Here is an 18,322-nt window from a genome sequence, read left to right as displayed (position 1 = left end):
TATATCAATGTTTTTGATACGGCTTAATTATATAGTATAACAGACTTTCTCTGAGTAAGAGAATCTTTCATTAAAAGTTTTGATTTCATGTATCTCAGAACTCTAAATAAAAGAAAAGCTGATTTTACAATGATCACATGTCACATACACTTCTTGTCATTCATCATCTGGAATGTTGTGAAACTGGTCACCTGTTTGTTAAGACATCTTGATGCAGCATGATAAAAATGATAAAATAAATATGTTAATAATTATATGATATTACACTTATTTCACTTTATTTCAAGTAGACTATACACCAAACAAAATTCAGTATTAGTGGGTTAAGTTCAAGTTGAATATAATTAAAACATTACACATGTTGTTTATCATTATATATTGTTATATAGTTTAACCAACATTGCAATGAATAAAACATCTACACATTGAATCTTGCAGAGTTGTGTCTAATTTTAAACAGGCTGACATTATTTACTACTTTGTTGCATTAATAAGCACAACATAGGGTTTGTAGAATAATGACCTGCAAAGAATCTTGTAGCAAAGTTAAATTCAATTGGGTAGAGAAATACTGAATTAAAAGAGAAGTATTTAGAAATAGAAGCAACACATTTATTAAAAGGGAATAAAACATCACACTTTGCAATAACCAGTAGTTCATTTTAGATTCAAGATCTTTATTGTCATCATTGTACAATGAAATAATAAGATTCTTCTCTTTCCAAGATATATCTCTATATAGTTGTAAAAATGTGGAGATATATAGTTTGAAAACAACAAGCAGCATCAGCAACTAACTACATACAGAAGATAAGAAATACACATATTTTGACTGAAAAAAAATATTTTTTTTTATCAGTTTCAGTCCCTGAGGAAGGAGTGTGTGTGTGAGTGTGTTAATCACAGCACTTGATGTGTGTGTGTGTGTGTGTGTTTCCTTCATAGTCCTTGATGTGTGTGATATGTGCACTCTGAAAGTGGGTTAGACAGACTATGATGTGTTCGGGCACGGAGGAGTGTGATGAAGGTCATGGCTCTGGGATAGATTCTGCTCCTCAGTCTGTTGGTGGAGGATTTTTGTTATGGGTTGCACCGTGGCCCCTCCCTCCTCTGTGTGTGTGGGGGGGGGGGATTTAATGTACAACTGATCAATCAACAGGTGATCAGTCGTCATCATGAATGACAAACCACATGGAAACAGATTGGGTTAGAAGTAGCAGCAGTGCAGCAAATATGATGCTGGCAACAGTTCATCAACGTATTTCACACGCTGCTGTGTCATTGTCCGAGGATTCATACCAAGCTGTGGACCTGCCTGGTCTATCTGACAGGAGAACAAATAAAAGCACGTCAGCAAAGTTATTTATTAAAGTCAATAAAGAAAGGGTTGGTACTCAGACAGTTGTATTGTTGATGCTCTGGTACACTGCCACACCTACTATTGTACTGACGCACAGCCTCTCTCTATTTTTACCTTAATAATAGGCCTTTGAAAATCAAAAGATGTTGTTCACTAGGTGGGTTCTCTCTCTCTCTCTCTCTCTCTCTCTCTCTCTCTCTCTCTCTCTCTCTCTCTCTCTCTGACACTCATCTTCAATATGTGACTTTTATTTCGGTGTCGCAACACCACATAGCAATCGGGGGAAACAATGTTGTGTCTCATACATCATATATTTTTCGTCAACTTTCCTCAACTCTCTTGGACAAGTATTAAAGCCGAATATATAATATGGTATAATATAATATATATATATCTATGATGTAAGACATCTTTAGCAATTGCTTTAGGTTTGACACCATGAATTTAGTTATTCAAATAACAACAGAAGAAATGATATCATGGTTAATTCTCCTTGAGCGTGTGTGACACAGAAAACTCAGCTTCACCTTCACTCATTCAGCTTTACCCCGACTGCTGCACATCGTACAATGTTAGCTTTGACCTCCCAAGAAGTCGTCGAGGATTGTCCTCACACACAGGTGTGACGGATTAAAAGATTACAACCCCATGGCTTAACAAGGTTTTAACACAAAGAGTAATAATGGACTATGGCTGTATCCTCAGGTGTCCTGTCCACAGCTAATTCTAACGCTATAGTTTCCATCAAAGGTTCATGTGAAGATAAGTCAGAAGTTTAAAACTATATTTTAGTGCTCTGTTATGTTAAATGTCCATGAAAAGCTTTTTCTTCTCTTTTAGAATCAGTGTAACTTTGGTTGTAATGTTTTCCAGGATAATAGACCTGGAGACATCGTGACCTGAAATGGTCAAACAGACATTTCAATTCGCAAAGGTCTTGTTCTACAGAGACTTAATGTGACTCCAGGTCAAGATGGCTGCTGTAAATTAGTTCAGGCTCAGATAAAAACAAATTATTTTGGCTGTTGACCTCAAAATCGTGTCAGTGAAGAAAGAATAGTGTGTTGTGCTGTATTGTTGATGTTCTTTATCAACATTACCACACCTCCTGTTGTTGAATTGATGTCACAGCCTCTCTATTTATATCTCTGGCCTTTAGAAATCAAAAGTATGTTCTTCTTCAGGTAGGTCATAAAGCTTCTCCCACAGATGCTTCACATGTTTGTTTGGGTGCGAACTGTTTGTGTGTGAGGACGCCAACAACGCCTAGACAATGGGAAATAATCAATTTCACTTTTGGAGACTGAACTGGGAGTCTTCCTCATCTGAATGCTGAAGTGTCCTTGGGCAAGATACTGAACCTCGAATTGCCCCTCATAGAAAAAGTGCTGCCCATAGATGCACCGTCATTTTACCCCTTGCTCCTATATTCACTCATGTGGAAAAAGTATTACAGCAGGATAAACATTAACCTGCAAAACCTCAGCTGCTGCCGACTTAATTATTAGAAACTACAAAACATTACCTTAAAATAGAATAAAGGTGTGTGGTGTTTTGTTAAAACTGCTTCATGTTTCATATACTGTCTTAAATATTATTTTATCTCCTGTCCTGCACAGGTTGACAGCAGACCAGTTGCTGCTGTGAGGACACTGACAAAATAAGAAAACACTGGATTTACAGACAGCATGGATGGAGATTGGGAGGGGGGACCCTGGTCCAGAACCTCTGTGTCAAGTGAGTGTTAATATTTTTTCTTTTAAGGTCAAGCAAATAACAACACGGAGACAACAAATGACTGAAAGATACACAAAATACTTTAAAGTGATGCAAATACGTAGGGCTGTACAATCAATTGAATTTTAATCGCGATCACGATTTTGGCTGCCACAATTAAATGAGCATGATCGTCAGCGATATTGACGTTTAAAATGCGGGCTCTGCTATATATCAAATCAAGCTCTTCCTCAAATAACAGTCAGCCAACCACCAGGGGGAGACCGAGTTGGAAGGTGTCATGCGGGCCCTGCAGCGGCAGCCTCAAAAAAATTCCTTCTGCAGTCGACTCCAGTATTAGTAGAAGGGTAGAGAGACAGTCACGGGTGTCGTGTGAAAGGTTAATGAAATGTCAGGAGCAGAAGGCGAGGAGCTACTCCCTCGAAAAAGGATCATCATCCGTTGTCTGGAAGTTTTTTGGATTTAACGAACAAATCATATGCACCGAGTGCGTTAGAGTTGGGTCGGCACCGCAGAGCAATACAACTAACTTGTTCAACCACCTGAAAAATCAACGAGCCAAAGCTAACGTTACCTCACTGAATCTCTGTCCATGTCCAACGTCAACCCAGAAAATCATAATTTTCCAAGTAACAACAACTGTAGCTTTCTTTTAAAATTAAGCCTTTAGTTGAGATTATGATGCTTCAGTTTAAGGGTGATAAATTATACTGTAATAGGGATAAACATACGGTGATAAATTCTACTGTTGGTAAGCTTTTTACCTGGGGTTAAATTTTGATTTATATTTTGCTTCAGGTGAATAAGAACCATATAAGTTATATTTTGATGCAAAGACGTGTACATAAGCTGGAATGTAGCACAGCAATTGAAGTGGAAGCACTTTTCTTGTTCATTTAAACGTGAAAGTGCAATAAAAAGATGTCCCTAAAATTAATGAATAATCATGATAAATAATCGTGATCTCAATATTAATCAAAATAATCGTGATTATGATTTTGGCCATAATCCTGCAGCCCTACAAATAGGACACAACCAGAAAAAGACAAAACAAGTATGAGGAGTAGGAGGGCTGTTTTAGACAGGGTAAAAAGGGTGCTGTTTTAAATTATCCTTGTGGTATCTTGAGCAAAATATGTAACAGACATTTCATTTAGACCCCAAGGAACCATATCAACTTGTGGTAAAATGGGCATAATATGTCCCCTTTAAGGCTCTTGAGAAGCTGCCACACCTGTTTTATTATTATCCTTATGCAAAGTTAACAAATAGATTCAACATGATTTTCTTGCTAAATCAGTCTTGTCATTTAGAGTGCTTCTAACATAGCAATTAAAAGTGCGTCATTACATTCATCCCTAAATACTTGTGCCCTTTCAACACAGGAGATCACACCTTGACAACACATTCACTAGTTATGTCAGAACAATATGACAGAACTAAAATAGTTAGAGGATAACTTCAGTGACCGCACAGAGTCGACACACATAACACAAGTGCTGCTGACTGGGAGGGATGTGAATTCATGGACACTGGTATGAGTGAATGAAGCATTCCCTGGTCATGACATCATCACACTTTAAGGCTTCTCTGTCACAGACTTAATCACAGTTTGAACTTGTAGTGTTGAGTCGATGCAGTGAGAAGGTGGATCCAAACAAAAAACTGAATTCATTGAAAAATAAATCAAATAAGGTTGCAGACACAGCAGGAAGCAAACAACAACAAAGCAGGACCAGGAATGTACAGCACACACAGACGACGCAGGCAGAGACGCACACGACAAAACTGAAGTAGGGAGTTGACTTGAATACAATGAGAACCATTGACAAACTTGCCACAGGTGGCCCAGGACAAGCAGGTGAAACTAATGAGGCAGGACAAAAGCAGAAGTGACACATGAGGGAGGGTGTGCCTGAGATCACTCTTGAATCCCTTTACAGTGAGTTCACCATTTAGTAGCAGTGTACCTGAAATTGTAAATTGTTTCCCTTAAGTAAGTTAGTGTGTTATAATGAATTACATTGTATAACATGAGCAAAGGTCAATGCTATGTAAAAAATTTGAAACAGTGCACTTTATTTCAACATTTTATTTTAATCCAAAGCAATGAGGCTCAGTAAGTCTGTTTCCCTGGACAGGACTGACAACCCACCTCTTCAATCTTAATTGCCCGTGAACACTATCCTAAATCTCAACCACTGGGCAGAGTGACATGATTACAGTTACTTTTGCACTTGTGTTGGTTAAATGCACAGAGGATGTGTTAACCACACATCTACCAGCAATCCACTCAACAGGAAGAAATTATGCTGGGTATGATGTGTCTGTGCCCTGTAAGCTCCAAATTTCTACTGGCTTTCCATAAAAATATCTGTCCTCCCAAAATACAGGCAAATACAGCATCATATTCACATGTCCATGGCAAACTTAGCAGTTGACTCTGCTGAAATTCCCTCATAATTTGAACTTCAATCGTCTTATTGTTGTTATTAAACTTTCTCAGTATTCCATTAAAACACTTTTATCCAAAGCGACTTACAATAAGTGCATTCAACTATGAGGGTACAACACAGAACAGCAAGAATCATGTAAGTACATTTACTTAACACCAGAAAGAATAAACGGGTCCCCAGTCACATACTCATACTCAGTACAATTTAAAAACTGTTATAACCGCTGCTTTAAGATGAAAAGGACATTTGTGAAGTTTTACTCTGAAAACGTCACGTCAGTCTTTAACGTCATCACCTGAGGGCTCGTCCAATCACAGCCTCGTGAATGAAGCGACTGTCTCCCGCAGACATGAAACTACCGGCTCGTGTTTGCGTGGTCGGAACGAGTGAATCTGTTTTCGGTGTGAATAACTTGCTGGAGTCAACACGACGCTGTTTCCCTGGAAGAAAACATGAGTGCGTGGGAAAGTAAAGCTGCGGTAAGAGCTACAAGCTACAGCTATTAACAACTGTTGGATTAGCGAGAAAGTTGCTAAAAGTAGAATAGAGCATTGAGTGCTTGAGAAGAACTACTGAAGCGGAGCGAGGGAAAGATTAAAGAAGAGACGTGCTGTGCTGTTTAAAATACATTCTCCAGGTTTACTTTATCTGATCCATTTCATCATTGTGTTTTCACAGCCTGAGTTCAGTAGTCGTCGGAAAAGAAAGAGGGTAAGGTTAGATTCATTAGATCATTTTTCAGTTACATGTATAAGTGTATGTTGTCATTGAACTGTGCTAATTGTACTGATTGCGTTTACAGCTGATTGAAGCGGGACAGATGACATGGATCCGTCCTTCCACAGCCAGGAGCGCACCGACCTGTGTGCCACACTTCATATAAGACTGGAAGCTACACTGGATCTCACAGCTACACACCACAGACGTCTACACACTGGAGAAGATTCAGACAGAGTCCCACAAAGAACTCATGACCCAGAGGCTGCAGAGACATTTCAAGCTTCACCTGAGTTTTTCACTGGCTAGGCCAATTGTGTTTGTACAATATTTGTGCTGTATGTAAATAAAACTTTGACTCCACATATACCTTGTTCATGTTTTTTTCCCTGTACAATATGTTCAACGTATAACATCAAGCATCACATGAATGAATGTATAATCTTCATTAATTGCAGTGCTTTTGCTAAAGGCTTACTAATAATAATAATATTTATTAATATATACATTATTAGTAACAACTATGAATTCATTATAATTATTAATATTGTGTGGGAGGGGTTTACCCACGTGTGCACTGCAATGACCCAGGGTGACCAATAGCAATTTCTTCTCCAGACCCCCCCCCCTGCTGTTCCTCTAGTGCTTTATAGTAAAGTAGGGTTATTAAATGAATGGGTGATTTCAGACAGAACAGAACTACAAAATAAACCAGGAAACACCGAACTTGAACAAATAACCATGACACCGGGACTTTGACTGAACATATCTCCCTCGATTTAGGTCAAACAGAAATGGCTCTCATATTATTGTAAATCTCTTTATTTACCTTAACTGTTTGCTATCCCCAGCAATATTCCCAGTTAAAGGTGAATTGTGCTCTGAATTTAATGAGATTCTTTCTTCCTGTTGGTGTCTCAAGTCAAATGTCAAATCTTAGGCTCCACCAAAAGACGGAATATGCAAGATCAATAAAGAATAAGCCAAAATATATATAAGTATAGGTATTAGTCCATTCACATTGTGTTTCAGATACTTTATTATTTTTCCTTTAAGAAAATATTGACATATCGTGTGGATGTGCAAATACTTTAAGTCATGTTATAGGCTAATCATCATAATAATACTTCTAGCCATCTTTATTTATACAGCACTTTTCTTAACAAAGTTACAAAATGCTTCACAAAAGGGTGAAACATTGATATGATGACTCTCTCTCTCTCTTCCAGCCTTTTGTCTTTGTCAACTCCTGCCCCACTGAGTCTTTGTAAGTTACTGCATCAGCTGCATGTGTTTCATTCTCCTGCCGAACATGTATTTTAGTGATCTGTGAAAGGCTCTTAAAAGAACTGTCAGTTACACATGTGTTTCAAGCCAAAACAACAAATGTTAATAAATAAAACTGTGTATTACATGCTTTATCTTTTAAAAGGAGAATGTAATTATTTAGCTGAATGCTCACTGGGATGCACCAAACAATGTCATCATCAACTTAGCAACTAGGTCACAGACAGAAAACAAATCTTTACTTTTTTCACTGACTGTTGAAAAATGAAAAGAATATTACATATCAAGACAAATTAACTTCAATTTGTTAGGAGGTATTTAAAAAGGAGATTCAAACAAAACTGGTGATAAAGTTCAAACCTCTAAAAATCTGCTCTTCCTGTTTTAGTCTCTGCATCTATATGACCGACCCAGAATAAAAACAACATATAAATAAATCAACTGCTATATTTCCACAAGTTAATGAAAAGACTCGGAAAATTTCCACACTAGTGGAAGTTGTGGGTCCAGCAGTGGAGGAGGAGGAGGACGAGGGAGTTAGAGAATTTATAGTTCTATCATCTCTAATGTTGTCAATACCAAATGTCATAAGGTTTCTATATTTTAAATATAAGTTTAAGTTTATCTTACTCAAGGACAGGAAAAGGGTTATGACACATCCTGCTGCTGTGTCATAAACATTAAACTTAACATTCTCTGTATTAATGTCCAAATGAAGAATAGAAATGGTTTCTCTACTAAAGAAGCTGGGAAAACTTAACCTTCGTTATTTGATGAAGCTGGTCCCGATATGATTTTATCAGAAAGGAGATTGACAGCAGAAATAACGTTGTTTTTCGTTGTTTTATTGAATGATTACAACATATAACGCAGCAATATTTTCTTCTTTTGTGTAATAACACACATTTGTCATCATTTCCATCTTTTTGTGGTCTCAATCAAATGTGAAAGCCCAATTTGTGTCATATACAAAAGAATAACCACAACAAGTATTTTTCTACATTTTCAACATGAGAATAGTCTGAAAAAAAGCAATACATAAATTAATAAATTATTGAGAGAATTACAAGAAAAAATGGTATCTGAGTTGATTAGAATCTCGCACCTGTACTGAGTCACATTGAGATCAATATATGAGTTTAAAATAATATAAGATAATGGAAATGAAATAACATGAAATAAATCTTTTAAATAATTTAAATAAATATACGACATGATTTCATGAGTGAATCTTCAGTGAGTACATTTCCGTGGAACTATTTATGTTTCACATGAATTAAAAGTAATAAATACATATAAATAAATTTAACAAAAGTTAATTTAAAGTTGTGTGTGTGTGTCTATCATTGGTGCTGACTAAGCTCACTTTAACTTCACCCAGACCCTATCCCTTTTTGACGAAATAGGTATTTTATAATCTGTGTGACTACCAATCAAAGATGACAGCAAGTAAACCAAAGACCAGACTTCTAAATGTTCTCTCAGAGTCCTTCCAGTGGATTCAAAGGTTCATCCACTTTTATTCTGAAATCTAAAACAGAATGAAAATGAGGAGTCCAATCAGCAGATGCAGCATTCCCATTCTGACACAACAGGCATCACTGGCAGTGGTTGTTGAAGTTGTAGCTGCTTGTGTCGAGGTTGTTACAGATGTGGTGGCAGAAGTAGCTGTACTTTGGGCAGTTGCTGCTGTAGTTGGGGCGGTGGTTGCTGTAGTAGGGGCAGTGGTTGCTGTAGTTGGGGCAGAGGTTGTTGTAATTGGGGCAGAGGTTGTTGTAATTGGGGCGGTGGTTGCTGTTATTGGGGCGGTGGTTGCTGTAGTTGGGGTAGTGGTTGCTGTAGTTGGTGTCGGGGTTGCTGTAGTTGGGGCAGTGGTTGCTGTAGTTGGGGCAGAGGTTGTTGTAATTGGGGCAGAGGTTGTTGTAATTGGGGCGGTGGTTGCTGTTATTGGGGCGGTGGTTGCTGTAGTTGGGGTAGTGGTTGCTGTAGTTGGGGCAGTGGTTGCTGTAGTTGGGGAAGAGGTTGCTGTAGTAGGGGCAGTTGTTGCTGTAGTAGGGGAAGTGGTTGCTGTAGTTGGGGCAGTGGTTGCTGTATTTGGGGTCGTGGTTGCTGTAGTTGGGGTAGTGGTTGCTGCAGTAGATGCAGTTGTTGCTGTAGTTGGGGAAGTGGTTGCTGTAGTTGGGGGAGTGGTTGCTGTAGTTGGGGCAGTGGTTGCTGTAGTTGGGGCAGTGGTTGCTGTAGTTGGGGAAGAGGTTGCTGTAGAAGGGGCAGTGGTTGCTGTAGTTGGGGCAGTGGTTGCTGTATTTGGGGTCGTGGTTGCTGTAGTTGGGGCAGTGGTTGCTGTAGTTGGGGCAGTGGTTGCTGCAGTAGATGCAGTTGTTGCTGTAGTTGGGGCAGTGGTTGCTGTAGTTGGGGCAGTGGTTGCTGTAGTTGGGGCAGTTGTTGCTGTAATTGGGGCAGAGGTTGCTGTAGTTGGGGCAGTGGTTGCTGTAGTTGGGGCAGTGGTTGCTGTAGTTGGGGAAGAGGTTGCTGTAGTAGGGGAAGTTGTTGCTGTAGTAGGGGAAGTGGTTGCTGTAGTAGGGGCAGTGGTTGCTGTAGTTGGGGTCGTGGTTGCTGTAGTTGGGGTAGTGGTTGCTGTAGTTGGGGTAGTGGTTGCTGTAGTTGGGGTAGTGGTTGCTGTAGTAGAGGCAGTTGTTGCTGTAGTTGGGGCAGTGGTTTCTGTAGTTGGGGCAGTGGTTGCTGTAGTTGGGGTAGTGGTTGCTGTAGTTTGGGCAGTGGTTGCTGCAGTATATGCAGTTGTTGCTGTAGTTGGGGCAGTGGTTGCTGTAGTTGGGGCAGTGGTTGTTGTAGTAGGGGCAGTTGTTGCTGTAATTGGGGCAGAGGTTGCTGTAGTTGGGGCAGTGGTTGCTGTAGTTGGGGAAGTGGTTGCTGTAGTTGGGGAAGACGTTGCTGTAGTTGGGGCAGAGGTTGCTGTAGTAAGGGCAGTTGTTGCTGTAATTGGGGCAGAGGTTGCTGTAGTTGGGGCAGTGGTTGCTGTAGTTGGGGAAGTGGTTGCTGTAGTTGAGGAAGAGGTTGCTGTAGTTGGGGCAGAGGTTGCTGTAGTAAGGGCAGTTGTTGCTGTAATTGGGTCAGAGGTTGCTGTAGTTGGGGTAGTGGTTGCTGCAGTAAGGGCAGTTGTTGCTGTAATAGGGGTAGTGGTTGCTGTAGTTGGGGCAGTGGTTGCTGTAGTTGGTGTAGTGGTTGCTGTAGTTGGGGCAGTGGTTGCTGTAGTAGATGCAGTGGTTGCTGTAGTTGGGGCAGTGGTTGCTGTAGTTGGGGTAGTGGTTGCTGTAGTGGGGGCAGTGGTTGCTGTAGTAGATGCAGTTGTTGCTGTAGTTGGGGAAGTGGTTGCTGTAGTTGGGGTAGTAGTTGTTGTTGCAACAGTGCTTGTTGTTGTTGGGGCATTGGTTGCTGTAGTTGGGGCAGTGGTTGCTGTACTTGAGGCAGTTGTTACTGTAGTAGGGGAAGTTGTTACTGTAGTAGGGGCAGTGGTTGCTGTTGTTGGGGAAGTGGTTGCTGTAGTTGGGGCACTGGTTGCTGTAGTTGGTGCAGTAGTTGGTGTTGCAACAGTGCTTGTTGTTGTTTGGGCAGTGGTTGTTGTAGTTGGGGCAGAGGTTGCTGTAGTTGGGGAAGTTGTTGCTGTAGTTGGGGCAGTGGTTGTTGTTGCAACAGTGCTTGTTGTTGTTGGGGCAGAGGTTGCTGTAGTTGGAACAGTGGTTGCTGTAGTTGGGGCAGTTGTTGTTGTTGTTGGGGCAGTGGTTGTTGTAGTTGGGGCAGTAGTTGGTGTTTCAACAGTGCTTGTTGTTGTTGGGGCAGAGGTTGCTGTAGTTGGGACAGTTGTTGCTGTAGTTGGGGCAGTGGTTGTTGTAGTTGGGGCACTGGTTGCTGTAGTTGGGGCAGTAGTTGGTGTCGCAACAGTACTTGTTGTTGTTGGGGCAGAGGTTGCTGTAGTTGGGACAGTGGTGGCTGTAGTTGGGGCAGTTGTTGCTGTAATTGGGGCAGAGGTTGCTGTAGTTGGGGAAGTGGTTGCTGTAGTTGGGGAAGTGGTTGCTGTAGTTGGGGAAGAGGTTGCTGTAGTTGGGGCAGAGGTTGCTGTAGTAAGGGCAGTTGTTGCTGTAATTGGGGCAGAGGTTGCTGTAGTTGGGGTAGTGGTTGCTGTAGTAAGGGCAGTTGTTGCTGTAATTGGGGAAGTGGTTGCTGTAGTTGGGGCAGTGGTTGCTGTAGTTGGGGTAGTGATTGCTGTAGTTGGGGAAGTGGTTGCTGTAGTAGATGCAGTTATTGCTGTAGTTGGGGCAGTGGTTGCTGTAGTAGATGCAGTTGTTGCTGTAGTTGGGGAAGTGGTTGCTGTAGTTGGGGAAGTGGTTGCTGTAGTTGGGGTAGTGGTTGCTGTAGTCAGGGCAGTAGTTGTTGTTGCAACAGTGCTTGTTGTTGTTGGGGCATTGGTTGCTGTAGTTGGGGAAGTGGTTGGTGTTGCAACAGTGCTTGTTGTTGTTGGGGCATTGGTTGCTGTAGTTGGGACAGTGGTTGCTGTAGTTGGGGCAGTTGTTGCTGTAGTTGGGGCAGTGGTTGTTGTTGTTGGGGCAGTGGTTGTTGTAGTTGGGGCAGTGGTTGCTGTAGTTGGGGCAGTGGTTGCTGTTGTCAGGGCAGTAGTTGTTGTTGCAACAGTGCTTGTTGTAGTTGGGGCAGTTGTTACTGTAGTAGGGGAAGTGGTTGCTGTAGTAGGGGCAGTGGTTGCTGTAGTAGGGGCAGTGGTTGCTGTAGTAGGGGCAGTGCTTGTTGTTGTTGGGGCAGTGGTTGCTGTAGTTGGGACAGTTGTTGCTGTAGTTGGGGCAGTGGTTGCTGTAGTTGGGGAAGTGGTTGTAGTAGTTGGTGCAGTGAGAGTGTTACACAAACTAGTTCCACAACAGACTGGTCCACTGGTAATGTTACCAACATCTTGCATGAAAGGCAGTGACCCCAGGCTGGCAGCAGCTGCACACATATTTGTAGATGCACAGCCAAAAGCTGGAGAAGTGCCGCCCAGATTTGTCACTAAAGATGAAACACAATCACAGGTTTGTTAGTTGTATTATTTCAGAAAGAATTCTTCACATTACGAGTAACTTGAATTCATGAGGAAATGTATTTTGATGACAGCAGTTTAACATTAGTTGTTGCCATGGTTACAGTCGTGCAGTATTTTAACATCGCACCTTATTGTGCCATCACTGATTTCACTGTTTTATGTTCTCACGTGTGCAAAAGAGAATATGTGTGATCCAATCCAACCACACCCTTCAACTACACTGGTTGTTTTCAGAGGTGAAACAGGCCTGAAGCTTTCAACCAGCAGAGGGCAGCAGACCACTGTGTTTCAGTCTGATGTTAAGTTACTTGTCTCATTGAAAGAAGCAAGTCCACAATTTAAACATACGTTCACGTCAGTCAAAATGTTGAAGTAAATCTAACTCAATTAATGAGTTTGTTCAATGGTTATTGTTCTGTATCTATCTGTAGCTTATTGTTGATAAGCTACAGATAGATAAAGGATAGTTTTAATTTTTGTCCTGTTTACTGTTATTTATTCAGAAGCAGAGTCTGACAGTTTTAAGCGATGCTATACGTCATGGCGCTAATACAAGAAATCGTGCTAGACAAAAGATGCGAAAACGTCCATGCAAAATGTAACTTCATCAAAATACTAGATTACAATTATTTAAGAAAAACAGAGCCTTTTAAAAAAAATTACCTTTGAATTTTTGAGGTAATTATCTAACAAAAATAGGGGGGGGGGGGGTTTCTAGTGAATCTAATACGCTTCCGTACTTTTATAATCAAGATGACCTCCAAGAAATCGTGATTAAAAATAACCAAACAGATTAACTGAGAAATAATCAAAAGTTTTGTCAACTGGTCAAGATGGAACTACTTTTTACTACTTTATCTCCTGTGTGCTCTTTAATTCAAAAACATTATGATGATCTTAAGATGATGAGAAAGTAAACTTTTCATAAAAAGACATAAGGCAGTAAAAATATTTTTTTTAATCTCTAATGTTATGAATCATAAATACATATTTAATTAAAGTGCTTTAAATGTTAAGTATCTGAGTTAGTATACCTTAACTCATCACTCTTTAGTATGAATATGTTAAAAATACTTAAAGGTAGTAGAATAGGTTTGAAGTACTCTTTGTTTAAATGCAGTATATTAGAAGAAGACTTACCACTGGCTTGAAAGCAGAGATCCTCTGTTCCCCTACATTGTACTGAAGAGCTGCAGTCAGAGGTGATGGGGTTACAAACGTGACACTGTAGACTGTTATCTGCTGGAACCACAGGGACTGAAACAGACAAAAAATGATACTGTTTATTAGAGTCAGAGAGAAGATGGAAGTGTTATGGATTAAAAACAGAACATGTCAGGAGAAGGATGCAGATTAATAAGAGTCATCTACATCTACTTACAATCCAGAGTGTTGGAGTTGCAGTTGTGTGTGTTGCAGCATGTAGCACTTGCAAGGGCACTCGAAACACCCAAGTTAACTGAAAATGTCTGAGAGCCTGTGGCTGGACACAGGGAGGGGGGGGCACAGGCCTTGTAGATTTGCTGTCCAGTAGTCCCAGATGAAGACGCTGCAGAGTCAAAGTGCAGTTTGTTAATGGTGATGGAAAGCACACGTAACTTTGCAGAACATGTATTTCACTGGAAAGTAACTTGTAGAGAAGTTTACCTTGAATGGAAGCTGTGATACACATCGTGCCTGTGGGACATGTAACTGGTGCTGTGGCTGAACAGGTAGCATCTGTGCAAGTTTGACACACAAGTGCTTCACCTGCAATGTGGAGAAAAACAGTCAGTGATATGTTGATCTGATCTAAATTGTGGTTCATAAAGGCTCAAAAATCTTCTTACTGTTCAAAAGGAGTTTCAGACATATGGGTTGTACTTTTAATATAAATAGACACTTCATACATAACTCTAAATTATTTATCTGCTTCCTACCTGTTTAGTCTGTTTCTTGTACTGCTGTACTGTAACTTATGAATGTATCCTCTAGGGATCAATAGAGCCTCCTTATATTTTCAAGGATATTAATAATACAATATAACAAATAATAATATATAATTAACAATAGTAATTAGTTACCTGTGCTGTAGAGCGCCCAGATGAGAGTCAGAGAAAGAAGCAGCTTCATCATGATGATCAGGTAAGTTCAGCAGATTCCTTATACGACCTCTCATCAACACGGAGGCACTTTATATACTCTACAGGTGATGAACGCCTGTATGTCTGATACATGTCTGAATATCTCAGGGATTGGGCGTGTTTGAATTTTTACAGCATGATCATTCAAACTGTCAGTCTCTCTTTTGTCACAGAGGAAAACACGTCAACACACGTCAACACACGACAACACACCTAAACAATCCCAATTTAACTTCGTCACTGTTAACCTGTTTAGGATTGTCCACCAAAAACAAAAAGCATAAAACATAGACCTACATTTCCCTCATGATCATTTTAGTATTTATATGTTTAATGTATATATATACATCAATGTATTTGATACGGCTTAATTATATAGTTTAACAGACTTTCTCTGAGTAGCAGAATCTTTCATTAAAAGTTTTGACTTCATGTATCTCAGAACTCTAAATAAAAGAAAAGCTGTTTTTACAATGATCACGTCACATACACTTCTTGTCATTCATCATCTGGAATGTTGTGAAACTGGTCACCTGTCTGTTAATACATCTTGATGCAGCATGATAAAAATGATCAAATAAATGTGTTGATAATAATGTTGGGGGTGAGGTCCTGAGTGACCATCAAACAATAGGTTGTAAATACTTGAGGCCTACAAGGCCCAGCTGAAACCAGTTCAACCAGTTTCAGTCTTAATTCACACCTTCTCTAGACAGCCTGGAGCCTCGCCTTGGTGGGGGAAGCATTTCCTGAACCCCCACTGTGCCCCCCCTCCAGCAGGCCCTGGTGGGGAGATGTTGCAGGCCGCTCTGCAAAAACCCAAATGAGACTCTGAAACGCCCACTGAGGTCGAATCCCCGCCCACTAAGGTCGGGACCCTGACATTCTCATTGGCTGAGAGCCAACTGAACCCTATGACCACTTCCTGAGGAAGCAGGAAGTCCTCAGGTGGTATAAGAGTGTTGAGGTCCCAGAAATCATTCTCTTTTTACTCAGATGCCCAAGCTACCACAAGCCCCCTAGGGGTCTTAATAGTTAACTCGGTATTTTTAAGAGACTCTCTTTGTCCTCTCTCTTTTCACCCTGCTCAAGTCGTCTCCAGACCCTCCAGGGGCCTAACTACACGACTCAGTAACTAAGGAGGCGATTAGACGTTTGTTTAATATCATTTTATTTGAAGTCGTTTCATTTTCTTCTTTTATTTTAGTCTAAGTTTTATCTTGATAGGACTTTTTGCTGTTTTAACTTGAAGACCGAAACAGGAAGTGCCCCGCTGGACGGACTCCGACACTTCCATAGACTTTTTCTTTTTCACGATCCACAAACGGCTTCCACAAAGCCGTTCCCTGCAGAAGCGCGACGTTCATCCCGCTGAGGAGTAAGAGACAATTCACTCCGTTCCTGTAAAACAGCACGTTCTCCGCTGTTACAGAAGAAGACGAAGTTTCATTCCGTCAAGGCAGCAGGAATAATTCGCTTCCCTTTCCGGTCCAGCGGCCGAGCCCGGAGCTCCGCTCGTGAGAGAGACCACGTGATTCACTGGCCCCCGACACATTCGCGCAGACGCGCAGGCACATCGCGAGGGTGGTACAGTAAGACCTGATTATCTGGGCAGATACGTAGCATATTGTTTAATATTTGATTGTATTTGTTGCGAGACCGCTGAGTCTCATTGTTTAACCGGCTACTACGAGCCGCTACTTCCGGTTCATTTCCGGGTTTTGTGTTAGTGGTTGAGCGCCGCGAGGAAAGCCTCCAGCCACGCTGTTAACGTCTGTGTTAGTCTGCAGTGAGTTTACCGATCAGAACCTCAGCCCACAACGTCCGCTTGGGGGCTGAGGGGTGAATCACTGTTAATCTATCTCTGGCATGTTTTAAGAGCTTCTTTGAACTCTCCTTGCATGTTTTCCCTCTCTCTCTCTCTCTCTCTCTCTTCTCCTAAACCTAGTATACACCCGTTTCCGATCTGTATTTATAATACAGTTCATGTCACATAGTTACATCTATACTTAGAGAGGCTGAACACATCTAGAAACCATTCGGCCCCCAAAGCCAAGCAGAGATAAGAATTCTCTTTGTCTGAAATTTCCTTTGTGTAATTCATGTGACGACCACCAGTGTGAGCTCCGGCCACATGGTGTCATTAACATAGACTCCATCTTGAATAACGCAAGTTAACCCACCATTTTGAGTCTATTATTGCCACGCCTCCTCTCTCTCTCTCCTCCCATCCTGGCTCTAAATTCATAACGGCTCCGCCATCTTGTTTTGTAGTCAATCCGCCATTTTGAGAGTTTTTTAGGCCTTGATTCCACGAATCATGATCGGCCGCCATCTTAGATGTGACTGCGTCATCGCCACGCCCCCTTCCTTTTCTCTCTCTCTCTCGCTCTCTCACACACACACACACACACACACAAACCCACCCACACACACACACCCACACACACACACACACACAGACACTTTGATAGACACAGACAGATACACACACACAGAGACACATAGATGGACCAGAGGTTACATGCGTGTTCTAAATTGTGATAAGCTGCTGTTGTTATCTTTGAAATATTGGAGCTTGTTAAAATGATAAATCATTGAATAACATTATAACTTTATTTCCCCTTTTTAATAAATACTTTTGTAATTAAAGTATCTGTAGTCTGTGATTATTTGTGCATAAGTGTGTGAATACAGCTGGATTATGATTGCCTGTGCTCGAACTTAGAAGCCTTCACTGTTAAGTAATCGTTAATATTAAAATATTGACATTATTAATTTGACATTTATCATTATGAGACTGATAATTATAGCTTGATTTGTTGGTCCCTGGAAACTAGGGTGGTGCCCCTCTACGATAAGTTATGGCCTTATCATTTTTAATAAATAATCTTTTATTATTTTAATAATCATATTTCATGATTATTAATAATTAGCCAACGTCAAGTCTACTCCTATTGCACAACAATAATTATATGATATTACACTTATCCAGTTATTTCAAGTAGACCATACACCAAACAAAATTCAGTATTAGTGATTAAGTTAAAGTTGAATATAATTAAAAAATTACACATGTTGTTTATCATTATATATCATCATATAGTTTAACCAACATTGCAATGAATAAAACATCTACACATTGAATCTTGCAGAGTTGAGTCTAATTTTAAACAGGCTGACATTATTTACTACTTTGTTGCATTAATAGGTAGCCTGGGTGCCAGACGAACTTAGCCCCGCCCACAACATTTGTTGTTCGGGAAGTTCGGTCTGGCATCGCTCCGTTGGGGAGAAACTATGATAGACCCGAAGCTGGTCGATCCAGTCAAATCGTCAGGGCGGGCTTTATACGATGATTGACAGATGATCTACAGTGACGTAATCAACCACGTCACCAGAGAGCGCTGCCTGCCGCTGCAGAGCTGAGATGTGTCAATGCTGCCATCGAGTCTGTTCCAGAGACATCGACAGCGCATTCATTTTGAAAGAGGAACAGAGGTACGCGATTTGTAGATCGAAAAGATGTTTTTGCCGT

At 40.8% G+C, this 18,322-nt stretch overlaps 1 protein-coding gene across 1 annotated transcript; it reads right to left on the bottom strand.

Moving 5' to 3' along the window:
- Window positions 1–9,088: 9,088 nt before the first annotated feature.
- LOC133010032 (phospholipase A2 inhibitor and Ly6/PLAUR domain-containing protein-like) lies at window positions 9,089–14,776 on the bottom strand. Its single transcript, XM_061077443.1, has 6 exons — window positions 14,725–14,776; window positions 14,309–14,410; window positions 14,043–14,210; window positions 13,802–13,918; window positions 12,448–12,627; window positions 9,089–9,168 (listed from the first exon to the last, which is right to left on the bottom strand). Exons 1-6 carry the CDS (start codon window positions 14,774–14,776, stop codon window positions 9,089–9,091), a joined length of 699 nt encoding a protein of 232 aa, XP_060933426.1.
- Between the last annotated feature and the right edge of the window lie 3,546 nt (window positions 14,777–18,322).

Source organism: Limanda limanda, chromosome 9, assembly GCF_963576545.1.
Source record: "Limanda limanda chromosome 9, fLimLim1.1, whole genome shotgun sequence".
NCBI classification, from domain to species: Eukaryota; Metazoa; Chordata; class Actinopteri; order Pleuronectiformes; family Pleuronectidae; genus Limanda; species Limanda limanda.
This window is presented reverse-complemented; position numbering and strand designations above follow the sequence as displayed.